This window comes from Triplophysa rosa, linkage group LG7 (assembly GCF_024868665.1).
Source record: "Triplophysa rosa linkage group LG7, Trosa_1v2, whole genome shotgun sequence".
NCBI lineage: Eukaryota > Metazoa > Chordata > Actinopteri > Cypriniformes > Nemacheilidae > Triplophysa > Triplophysa rosa.
In genome coordinates this window covers 19,070,111-19,083,581 of record NC_079896.1, presented here as the reverse complement: position 1 = coordinate 19,083,581, position 13,471 = coordinate 19,070,111, and the positions used below count along the sequence as shown (strand labels likewise).

The following is a 13,471-nucleotide window of genomic DNA, read 5'->3' as shown; positions in this document are numbered from 1 at the left end:
TACTTTTTACTCCACTACATTTTATAAATAAATATTGTTTTAACATTTTAATCAGTGTTTAAATTAAAATCACCATCTTCTTTTAATTAAGTAGTTTTAATTTTAAAAGTAAAAAAATACTGATTTTTTTATGTACTTAAGTACTGTATTAAAGGTAAAAAAAAGGTTTTATTGCACTTATGCTTTTTGTTGTCCTCATGTTGTTCCAATTGCTTCCATTGTTTCCCTCATCTGTAGGTCGCTTTGGATAAAAGCGTCTGCTAAATGACAATGTAAATGTAAAAACATTAAAAAATGTGTATATGAAATACTAAAGCATGATATATGCTCTGTATTTTTTTCCTCCAAGTAATATCCGACTGTATTTTCAGTCTCAATGTAATTGAGTAAAAGTAAAATACTACTATCTGTCTCTGTTTATTGTACAAAACTATCACCGAATAAAAGACTCTAATGCAGAGTGGCGTTAAAGCGAGCCCGCGCACCCGGAACTCAGAATGATGCGCTTAATGCATTCGCTTCTTTATTTACAGTTATGCGCATCCCGGACGCACAATGATGCACTTAAAGCACCTACTCCTTCTGAAGTCCCAGGGATCATTTTGCTCCCCAAAGTAAATAATAGTTAGAACACAACGAGAAGAGATATGTTACATGTTTAACACATAGTGCGTTGCATCAATCCGACAGTATACAGTTAAATCAGAGGTTTAAAAAGAGTTATTTCGTATGAAGACGCAACATATTCAGACCGCTTCCAGTGCTTCTAATAAGCTAAGCTATACTCCGCGAGTAACGTTAACTCACAGTCTCTAGCAAAATATATTTTAAACAAAACCATAGACTATCATCTTGTCATTATGAAGAATAATGAAAACATTGGAACATCTTGGAAATAGTAGCGTCCTGACCGTCACCGTACACACGCATGCTGACAGTGGAGATTGACAGACAGCACCAGCGGAGGTCAGAGTTTCTTAATTATGCTATATTGGTTTATTCCTCGCATAAAGCTATCGAATGACATAAAAAGTGCATTGGTGGTTTCATGATAGTCAGTCCTTTTTGAAGTTTAAGAGTAATTTATGCAGGATCACAATCTGCAAAGGTTCACATACACTAACTTACACTACTACAATAGCGTTAATGTAAATCATTAATGTAAAGCGTAGTTTTACATTACAAAAAAGTAAATTACAAAAAAGTAATTTATTATTAAAGTCTACATCTACATTCCCCTCTCCGTCCGTTTGTGATTGCGTGTCCATGCTGTGATGATCACATTCCGGGGGTAACGTTAGGGGGAATTCCTCCGTCCATTCACTAACTTACTGCGTCCGAGGCTCTCGGTCGCTTTTTGTCGGGTGTATTATACTTTCTCTTGTTCTGCTGATTAATTTACACACGCCCGGGAACAGAAACTGCTATTACAGCAGATAAACGTAAATAATACGAAGCGTCGACGCATTTCACGCACGTCGTTGCAGCACTAGTGCAAGGTGATATTACTTGCCAATTAGCATGTTTGTGACATCATCGCGACATACATGCGTTCTTGAACTTATTGTATTTCAATACCCAATAAAGCCGAAGTCATTTACATATATAATGTTTCTGTTGTCAGACATAAAATACTAATTACAGTCAAATTTTCAGGTCCAGTCAGTAACAATGACAGGTGCTTGTACACGCTGGTTTTGTAGTAATTCATTTATTCACTTGCAAGTAACTAAGCTGCTGTTAGGTCATGAAAGGAGAAGACTGCAAACTCGCATTCAAATCTGCCTCCATTTTGTAAGCAATGCCCATATTCCAACGATCCAATCAGTTCTCGATGTGGGAAATCAAGTCCACCCTACGTTTTCTCATTTCAGAAGCCACTTCACTCAGATATGTCTCAATACGGAAAAGAATAAGTTCGTTACTTAAGTGTCATGCTGACTTTAATTCAGAGTTGAGCAACTTGCATAACACTGTAACAATGGAATCACATTATAGAGTGAAATATTAAAGGGGTTGTGCAACGGTGTTTCATGGATTCTGACTTCTTAATGTTAAACGTGCAGTCTTCTCATACTTGACATGGTCAACTTGTCAAAAAACGAGTTGAACGTATCATGTAGTATTTCTGTGCTCGATACACTCCCCCAAGGCTCATATAGGTTTTGAAAAGTTTTTTTTCAAACATGAAAAACCGTTAACCAACAACTTTTCTTAGTCCCTTATTGGTCAATTCTACCGGAAAAGCATGCCTACGGCAAGGCGAAAGAAATAGCCCGCCCACGTGTCAACCAACGAGCGATAGGACGACCCCGCTTACCATCAAGATTGGCTGCGCTGCGTCAAGATTGGCTGCTCTGTGGGCCCGCAGTTGCAGCGGACTACTCTTGCGTTAGTGAGAGAAGTTGAGGTGTGTTTGTTTGTTCACAGCATTTCAGTGATTGATGTTATATAAATGGTGGATATAACACAGGATTTGGAGATCGTTTGAAACTGATAGATGGAGCGGTCCCAGCGCTAAAAGTCATATGTCTTGCTTTAGTTGCACTCCCCCCCCCCCCTTAGTCAGCAGTAATAGTTGACAAAACACTTTTCTGTAGTGCACTGTAAACAGATCTCTGTAAACTCGTATAGACTCTTATGGGGGATTTATTAACTTTGTGGGGACTTGCAGAAAGCCTACAAACTGATATTAAAGACAAACAATGTGGAACGAATATTTAACACAGAAGATAAATAAATACACATATACTTTAACATCAAGAGAACAGCTGTATATAACAAACAGAGACCAACACTTTACTGCAGCAGCTCTTGTCAAAGCGACGCGTCAAATACATCGCAGCGAGCGCTTCATTGATTTAACCTCGAGTAGATGCAGACGCGTGTTATATTAGCACTTTACACCAATAACAACAGCTTTAAACAGCGGTTCAAGTGCAGAAATACATAAACAATTTGCACGCAGCTCGTCGGAAGAGAGTGAGTAAGGGATTCACAAGCACCTGTCTGCTCCCGCTGTGTGTTTGAGCTGCCCGTCACGCGCCTGAGTTACATCGACCAATGATAATAAAAAACAATATTTAATACAACTTTTTTTAATTGCACATAGGCTGAAATGTATTCCGTATTGATCAATCATGTATGCGTATTATACATTTGAAATTGTATTTAAAACACGCAATGCAAGTTAATACATAAGAGTTTTTAATTTTCTGCAGTGTCACCTCAGGTACCACCGGGGTCTCTTCAAGTACCAATAGTGGTACGCGTACCACAGTTTGAGAACCACTGGGTTAAAGGATTTAAAATCTATAATGACATTTTGGTTGGCAAATATCATTCTTGGAAAACAGAATATTAAAGTCTGTAAACAAAAACATGTCACACCTGCCACTGTGGATCATTCAAATTAAGAGGTTAAACAAACAATAAGACCTGCAAAAAGCAGTCTGACCCCATCAAAATCTTTAGTGAAAATCAAGCTTTAATTGTTGTTTATATGTCTATGTGGTGTTTTTAACATGCTTTATGTTTCACATTGTTTTTCCTGGCGCAAAATGAGGAAGAGGTGGTGCCATCCTTATCTTGTAGGCCTACACACATGCACGTGTAGGTCTTTCGTACCTTTGTAGGCCTACAGTACCTTTAATGGCTTAACCAAACACTTTACATATTAAGACAAAGTAAAGTTTTATATAACTTAATAATTGTCATTTTCATTTTTTTTTTTATTCAACCAAAACAAATGTTTTTTTATCAAATTAAGCTTTTACCCTTTTCAACTAACTATTCAGCCCACAAAAGCCAACTAAATTAACCAGTCTTACTCCTGCGTTCGCTGAGCTTTGAATGATTCACTGAGCTCTTATATTCGCTTGTGACTGAAAAGATTCGTTTAAACTGTTGAAACTTTTCAAAGGAGTCATTTGTTTCCGAGTCGTTCTGATCACAATGTGCGTTCATACTGGCAAACTCGCCGTGTACAGTAATGCCGAATCAACGAGCATTAAACATTACAATGATGTACACCATGTTAATTAAAGGAAGTTTTTAAGAAATTGAATGTACTTTGAAGCAAAACAAATAACATTCACCTGAAATACAGCTGATACAGCTCCTATTAGCTCTTGTAGGCTACTGCAACTAGCCCCTGGTGCCTCACTGGGCTGATAACGAAACAGCGCCTCCTTTACTGCAGTTACAAATGACAGTCTGTTGAATACACGCAGTGTTTTTGTGAAGACACCAACAATTTTCTATGCAGGAAAAACCCAGATTCATCAGTCAAAACCATTGTTGACCGTTTCCTTCATAAAACTGCAGTTTCCCAAAGACCGTTTAATTGAAACTGCCCCGTTTTCTACGTCATAAACCTGTAACTAACCACGTCAACATAGTTGACAGAGTTCATCAGGTAGTCTGAGCCATAGATACAAATGAATCCACGTATACTAAATGAGGCAAGGGTGTAGTTACATTCAAGATATTTTAAGGCAAAAGGAAACTATTGACGCTTTTCCTCTGCGTGGGATGGTTAGGCTCCATACGACTTTGCTCAGTACAGCTCAGTTCACTTTGGCACAGTTTTCTTTTCAACTGCAGTTTAGTACCACTTCAAAGTGGGGGGGATTATAAATTATCGTCATAGTTGCGCCGCCTCTTCTTCCATGGCATCATCATAGGTCCGACACAAACAAACGCACAATACAGGATCAATGGAGCATATTGATGGCGGATGGCAGCAAAACAAAATACTACTTTCATGTGGCTCAATGGTTAGAGCATGACGCTAGTAATACCCAGGTGTTTTCATGAGTTTTAGAGGACCAGTGTGTAGTTTTTTGGAGGATCTATTGACAGAATGCAACATTCATGCTCAAATAGGAGTTTTAGAGGACCAGTGTGTAGTTTTTTGGAGGATCTATTGACAGAATGCAATATTCATGCTCAAATAGGAGTTTTAGAGGACCAGTGTGTCGTTTTTTTGGAGGATCTATTGACAGATATGCAAATGTTTTAATTACTTTAGAATGAGCAATTTCTATCTACATACAATTCTGGTCCCCTTGCATGAATTTTTTTTTAAATGCCACCATGTTTCTACAAGAGAGGTCACGCTAACCTAAATATTTTTTACCAGTGACGGAAAAATCTGAAGGCCGTCCGTCATTTTGACGGATTACAATAAGAGCAATTTGTAACTCCCTCTTGTCATTTCATTAGAGCGTGATCGTAGGCTACTAACATTACCCCTACCCTGAACATGATCGCGAAGGGACGTGTGTTTCCCATTCATTAGCTTACTCACAATGTCATGGCTCCATTTTGGAAAACGCGTGCGCGGTCAGCGGAGACTCGCGGTGCAGATGCATCAGTTACCGACCGCGTTGCATGCACGCATACACACAGTGGTGCATTTTTTTTCCTACTAGCGACTAGCATCTTTTTGGATAAACCTTAGCTTTTAGTGTGTGGAAAAATGTCTCTCCCGGTCTTCTCTGTTCATCGAGGGGATGAAGCAGCACATTCATGACCAGAGCGCAGCTTACGAGCGAGTGAGTGAGCGAGTGAGCGGAGTGAGTGAGTGAGTGAGCGAGTGAGTGAGTGAGTGGAGTGAGACCATCTACTAGCACCAGTCATTGTTACTGACTAGACAGGACATAAACATTTTTCTGTAATTATTTTATGTCTGACAACAGAAACATTAAATATATAAATTAATATAAACAACAACGGCTTTATTGGGCATTCAGTTGTATTAAAATACAGCAAGTTCCGAGAGTAAACGCAAGTACAGTGCGATGATGTCACGAATATGCTTATTACCATGACAGGTAATAATAGATTATGACATATTTTACGAGCCTGTCTAACAGACAATAAAAAAAGTCTAGTCTAGTTCTACAGTAGCCCTAATATGAAGATAAATCAGTAGCAAAACTTGAGCATGTAGATTTTAATTTTGGAACTTGTAGATTTTAATTTTGGAACTTGTAAAGGAAGTATTCATACCTGTACACTGAAGTTGAATTTTCACATTGGGGCTGTGAGTGTACATTTCAGTTTTTATTTTACAATTTGAGATTTGCATTCGTGGATAAAAAAACAAATGCAAATTCAGAAGACACAAATGTGTAAACTGGCATTCACAAAATACAGATGACAGATACAAATGCATAGCACATATTTACAAGTTTTCCTAGATTCAGATTTGAATTGCAACCACAAATAGGCATCTACAACCTCTCAAATCCGTCACTGCAGTTTCAAATCTTCCCACCTTGACTTTTGCTAATTCTTTTACGATAAACCCGTTGCAAAACTAACTTGAAAGCTCAGAGGTGAGAGAAAGACTGGCATTTGCTGACATCATGCGGCCCCTAATGGCAGGAAAAATCACAATGAAAGGATCTAAGAAATAATACAGTTTTCATCTAAAGAGAAACCATCACACTTATGTATACTATCATGTATAACTATTCCATGATTTATACCATCTTGTATAGATATCATTCCGTAATGTATATCATTCTGTATACTATCGATATTCTGTTGTGTACTATGGTTTTAAAATATAATACAGGCTGATAGGGATGGGCGATATGGCCCTAAAACTATATCACGATAATTCCTCGTATTTCTTGCGATAGCGATAAAAATGACGATATATCCATAACGCCATCCACCGCTGTTTTTTGCGTCAAGTGATAGTAGCTGCATGTAGTCTAAGCCCTCAGAAAAACAAATATTATCAAAAAGTAAAACTTACCCCAAATCAAACAGCTCCTAAAATATACCTATAGTATTTTTGTAAATATAAAATTTAATAGTGAGATTCGACTTCAAAAGGTTGTAGTAAAGAAAAGTTAAATGAACTAAAGCTCAATAAACACATGTCATACCTAAAACTGTATATATTCTATTGTTGGGTGGAAACGATCGATCGCATCACGCTGTCAATCACTCTCTCTTGAAATGTGTGAACCTTCTCTTCTCACAGCAACATACACTGAATCTGTCTATGACTCGCGCTACAGAAAGAGAACAGAAAAATGCGGATAAAAGAAATCTAATTAAATAATCCATGCTTTTATACGCTCATAAACGTATTTAAAATAACGTAATACAAACTCGCATGTGTACTGTATGTGAACAGGCAGCAGTGCTGTGCGCGCTGTGTCGCTATGAAAGCACGGGACGCTCCGTTCATCCTGTATATAACAGGCAAGAAATCGTATTAAACAATTTGCGCACGCGCGCATAACATCTAACGAATGTTTAAATAAATACTTTTAGCCAAACTAAATGTTGTGGTGTAACATATTATGACTATCAACGAATACTTAAACGAATTAAATAAAACGAAAGTGAAACTAAACATTAACTCGGATGCATCTACAGTGCCAACCTAAACGAGATTTAGAGCTTGTCTTTTAGTGCAAACTCTTTCTCAGCTTCACGTCCGCCCTCCGCTATACCCGTTTTCACTTCACATATGAGCTGTGAATGGGTCTCACAAAGAAATACGTCATCAACTAGAATTTATCGTTTATATCGCGGGAAGACTAATTCCTATCCTGTGGAGAATTTCTACCGGTATATCGCAAACGACATAATATCGCCCATCCCTACAGGCTGACTACAATTTCCATTACGTAGACATTAATGTTACATTTACACAGTTCAACATTATGATTATATAACCTAACACTTGAGAATTATTATTTCTTTAGTTATAATGTTACCAATATTATATTAATATTTAAAAAACATGTTCTTGGTAGTACGATTTAAATGTAAATTAAATTCAGTGAGCAATGTATTGTTGACCATTATTGCACTTTTAAGCCATTTCTACTTTTTTATATATTTTTTATTATTTTCAATGTGTAAAGACATTAAAGATCTTTGTTGTCATATGGACCTGAAATTCTATTTTGCAGATGGGGTGGAAAAGCAATAAAATATATAATGAAGGACAAACTAAAAAAAGATGTACTACAGTAAATATGAGAAGAGAATAAAATAGACAAGTTAATTTATAGTAAGAAAGAAATTTACAAAAAAAGTGGCAGTACGTGGTATTTTAGTAAAGGAAAATGTATTTATTGATAATTAAATACTGTATTAGTGATTTAAAAAACTCCAGTCATTGTGATCTTTCCTGCCATTAGGGGGCGGTGTGGCTCCGCCGCATGACGTCATTAAATGCCGCTTTTTCTCTCGCCTCTGAGCTTTCAAATGCACAAGTTAGTTTTGCAATGGGTTTATCGCGATAGTAGCAAAAGTCAAGGTGGGAAGATTTGAATCTGCAGTAAAAGATTTGAGAGGTTGTAGATGCGTATAGTATTTGTGGTTGCAATTCAAATCTTAATCTAGGAAAACGTGTAAATATGCACTATGCATTTGTATCTGCCACTGGATTTTGTGAATGCCAGTTTACACATTTGACTATTTTTCTGCAACTTCAAATGCAAAAGACAGATTTGTGATTTTTGTCCACGAGTGCAAATCTCAACATTCAACTTCAGTTTTTTATTTTACAAGTTTTCACATTGGGGGTGTGAGTATACATTTTAGTGTACAGGTACGAATACTTCCTTTACAAGTCCCCAAATTAAAATCTACATGCTGTCAAGTTTTGCTACAGATTTATCTTCATACCCTAAACAGACGAACTGCTCTACAGAACACGTTATAAGTGATCTCATTCGGGAAAGAAGCAAAAAAGTGATGACATCTTAATCCTCTCCTCTCTCGGCCTGTTGCGCTTCGAAAGGGGGGGAGGGGTGGAGTTAGCAGTTGGTTGCAATTTCCAACCTCACTGGTAGACGCCACTAAAAAACCCACACACAGCACCTTCAAGTGATGAAATGTTAAGGTGCAAAGGTACCTTCTTAAAAAGCACAACACCATCCTGGGCAATTTCAAACTTTGTATAAACGGCATCGTCAGAGGTAATGCCGAAGCGGATTTCGTCCACAGCCTCTGCAGCTTTAATGAAGGCCTTGGCACTATCCGAGTCAACATCCTACAGTGGACATAAAAACAAATAAAATTGACTTCACTTGCCTGGGGCATAATTACATATTATAAAGATAAGATGCATTATCCATTTAGCCTTTACAGGAATGGACAGACTGTACTGGTACAAGCAGGCATTATTCATTAAAACAGCAATGGAAAAAAAGAAAAAGGTATTTACAGTGGAAAGAGGTAAGGCTAAAATTTACTTGAACAAAGTGATAATGAACTTTACCTTAAAGAAACCAATGACTGCAACCTCATTATCTGCAATAAGAGACTCGGCTTGTGTGACATCACTTAAAGTAGAGGCTGCAGGACCAGTTCGCTTTTTCAGCCAGTTGACAATATCATCAGCCTGTCGACCAGCTGCAGACAAAGAGTGAGAGCATATCAGAATGGAATAAAGAAATCTGACTGGTAGCACCAAGCAAACACAGTCCACAAAATTTCCCAGATTCACCAAAACGACATAGAAGATGGATCCTTCATATATTTAAATAAAAAAATCAAGGTGGTGCAACAATACAGTTAGCATACATTCAATACACCTCTGTTTTTGGTTCGGTTCTGATGTTTTTTATTCTATGCTTAGAGGACAGTAACAGTAAGAGTCAACTTGACCTTGTAAATAATTTATGACTAGAAAACGATTAGTTTCCTTCTGTTTTTATTGCCTTTTGCACATTAAAAAGAAGATGAACTTTTCACATTTTTGACCTCCATTTTCATTTTCCATTTGAGGGGACATCTGAAGAGGTGACCGTGATAATGCACTATTGTCTCCTGCAGTGGTCACATCCGTAACACATTACTATTGTTGTTCAGAGTATAGAAGTAAGATAATTGGTCAATCATTGTTAGCAAGGAGATATGACAAATTATAAAATGTTATGGACATGATTGCGATGTGGCTTCCCAAATATAGCCTTTATAAATTCCAACCTGTGCTGTTATGACTAATGATGTCAAAACATCCAGTACCCAGCCGGCAGAGTGGCCCGAACGATGAATTTACCACTGCAGCTTGCATGGGCAGGTTTGATGGTTTGCAAAGTTCTGATGCGTTCTGATATTGTCCTCACATTGAAGCGCAAGATCTTATGTTAAAAAAAATCATTGAAAATTATTTTTCACACCATTCACCAACTTCCTATTCTGTGGTTTCAAAGAGACTTTCACTTTCAACTGTTATAGAGCTGTGAAACAGAAGTTACTCTACTGCTAAAGGCATCATTTAAAACTGTCCCATTACATGGGTATATTAAAAACAGAATACAGTAGGACATCTCACCAGAATACTCCTTGGGGTTTTCCTTTTCTCCTCCCTTAAAGAACTTGATGGTGGGATATCCTCGAACACCAAAGTCTTGAGCAAGTTCATTCTCCTCTGTGGCATCTACTTTACCTAGTCTGATATCTGAACCTTCTGTTTTCAGGATTCCTGCAGCTTTAGCATATTCTGGGGCCAGGGCCTTGCAGTGCCCACACCAAGGAGCATCTGCAATGAACAAAGCATAACCTAATTAGTTCAAGATCATATTTATGTATAGACAGAGTTATTTATTGGTTTGCTTTAATTGGCCTAAAAGGTATAGTTCACCCAAAAATCATGTAAACGTCAGTAAAAAAATTGTTGTCAGTAACCGAGCAGATCTCGTCCCCCATTGACCCCCATAGTATTTTCCCTACTATGGCAGTAAATGGGGGACGAGATCTGCTCGGTTACTGACAGTCTTCCCAATATATTCCTTTGTATTTAGCAGAACAAAGAAATGTATACAGGTTTGGAACAATCTGAGGGTGAGTAGATGATAGAATTTTCATTTGTGGGTGAATGATCACTTCAAGGAATTATTTGGTAAGTGCATACACTAAACAGTAATTCAATAACTGCAACCAACAGTTCAGCACTGCACACCCCTCCCTTTCGAAGCACAACGGTGGCTGACACAGGATAAAGAGCGTCACATTTTTACTTTTTTGTTTCACATTTACAAAACACACTCTGTAGAGCAGTTTGTCCGTTTAGGGCTGCTGTAGAAACAACATGGCGAATTGCATGTGAGGGGACCCACGGTGTTTGTAGGTAGAAATAGCTCAAAGGTCTTCTGACACGAACCGATGCGTTTGTTTAAGAGAAATATCCATATTGACCGCGCTATTAACGTTAATGTCTAGCTTCCGTTAACCCTTGGGCTGCGCGTGCACTGATGCTTGCTTTCCGGCAAATGACAGTAACAAATGCTTCCGCATATAGGAGTGACATCCTATTGGCTCAAAACGAAACATGCCGCATTCGTCACCGGAACTTACGAAAGCAAGCATCAATGCACGTGCAGCCCAAGGGATAACGGAAGCTAGACATTAACGTTAATAGCGCTGTCAATATGGATATTTCTCTTAAACATCGATTCGCGTCAGAAGACCTTTGTTAAGCCCACAGAGCCGTGTCGAGCAGTTCTTTGATCGATGGATGTACTTTTTGGACCTTCAAAAAGTCAACTACCATCCACTCCCATTCTACCGCTTCGAAGTAGAATGATACTTGGGATTATAACAACGACTGCATTGTTCTTCCAGAAGAAAATCGTATTCGTTTAGGATGCCTTGAGGGTGAGTAAAACATGGGGAAATTTTGAATTTTGCCTGAAATATTGCTTTAACATGCTAACATGGGCAGGGGTGCCATTGGAGGGGCGAGGCTACCAACACCCCCCAGCCCCCACCCCAAGGTAATGGTAGGGGAAACACTGCATGTTGTAAGATTTAAGTCCAAAGTTCATGCCACTGTCAAACATTAGAATCATCAACTCCTAATAAAACTATAAAGCATGTGCTGTTAATTAATTCATTGCCTACTACAGTAAAACATGTAAGAGTTACTCAGTTTTCTCATGCACCATACATTTTTGTTTATATATTGGTTTAAGTACATCAACATGATTCCAGCCAAAGAGTGTGTGTGTGTGTGTGTGTGCGTATAAACACACACACACACACACACACACACACACGCGCGCGCGCTTTGGTTGACTATCCCGTGGGAACAGTCCATAGGCGTAATGTTTTTATACTGTACAAACTGTATATTCTATCCCCTATCCCTAACCCTATCCCTAAACCTAAAGATCATAGAACACTTTTTGCATTTTTAGATTTGTAAAAAATATTGTTCTGTACAATTTATTAGCTTTTTTTGTTGGTGTGTATTCAGGTTTAGGTCCCCACCGGGATATACAAACATGAACACACACACACATTCAAGGATACTTCTAACTCATGGGAACCCATAAATATAATGAAAACACTAATAACATTATAACTTAGATATGAGCACCGATTTTAAGACAGCGCTTTAACGTAAAAATATTTATATTATGTATCACTTATTTCAACTAGCAACATATTCCAGAGCTGTGAGCTTTTTCAGGGAGCTCTTTGTCCCTGTACTTCAGAAGTACACGTCAACCTAGCGACGGACGCCTAGTTGAAACTACCGCCCGCCCATCTCCGACCTTCCACGCCTCAAATTCTGACGAAACATTTGTGCAAGGTTTAAGGATTTATTTTGCGAACATCCGATCAATTTAAGTTACCCAGTGTAAACTTGTACGCGTAACCGTACAAAAGTTTCAGTTGTTTTTTTTATACTCGACTTCTATTGCGTTGTACTTGTTTATTGGAGAACGTCAGTGCAGTGAATAATCGCCATTAACAAACTTCAAAATTCAACACTGTCATACATGAATCACCAGTCCGACCTTTCGTTAAACCTGCATCATTATCCCGTTAAATACAGAAATTGAAGAGATTCACAATTCTTTGAATGATTCAATTAAATTGTGTTTCTTACGAACTGTTTGAGTTTGTTCAACATTTCCCTTGCTTGATATCTGGGCAACGAATCAATTTTATAACTTCCTGATTACGAATTCTGACAGCCAATTGTAACGTTACTGTGGTTAAATAAATTAATAAGGATACAAAATAGGGAAAACGAGATGCGTCTGTTTTGCTTGTGTCCGATTTTTGTTTTAACAGTATGCACATACTCGTAACTTATTCACAGATGCAATATAGTGCTACGGCAAGTCAAATCTGAGTAACGTTACTACTTACAAAACTCAACGAGGACATTTGGGTAAGTTTTGAGCACCTCATCGAAGTTACTTTTCTTCAGCACGAGCACATCTTCCTCCTCAGGAAAATCAGCCGCGGCGACGGCGGCCAGTGCGCACACAATCAACAACTTTAGCATCTCAGATAATCTTCAAGCCAAGAACTCTTAGGTAAACTGTAATTTTACACTCGAAGACAGATAACGTAGCTGATTTCTTTTAACTTGTACTAGTCCTAAATGTCGCCTAAATTGTGTTGTATGCCACTAATAACGTGGCAGTATGTCCAGGAAACGGAGAGGACTATGTTGCTGCGCATGCGC

The 13,471-nt window shown here is 38.1% G+C and overlaps 1 protein-coding gene across 1 annotated transcript in view; it reads right to left on the bottom strand.

Annotated features, from left to right (window-relative positions):
• p4hb (prolyl 4-hydroxylase, beta polypeptide) overlaps positions 1-13,471 on the bottom strand; it is a 22,788-nt gene extending 9,317 nt beyond the window's left edge. The window contains exons 1-4 of the mRNA XM_057337056.1: positions 13,150-13,471; positions 10,322-10,528; positions 9,263-9,396; positions 8,897-9,034 (exon numbers count right to left, since the gene is read on the bottom strand). Of these exons, the coding sequence (XP_057193039.1) occupies positions 8,897-9,034; positions 9,263-9,396; positions 10,322-10,528; positions 13,150-13,288 (618 nt within the window). The 5' untranslated portion in view covers positions 13,289-13,471. The remainder of the gene's footprint in view (positions 1-8,896; positions 9,035-9,262; positions 9,397-10,321; positions 10,529-13,149) is intronic.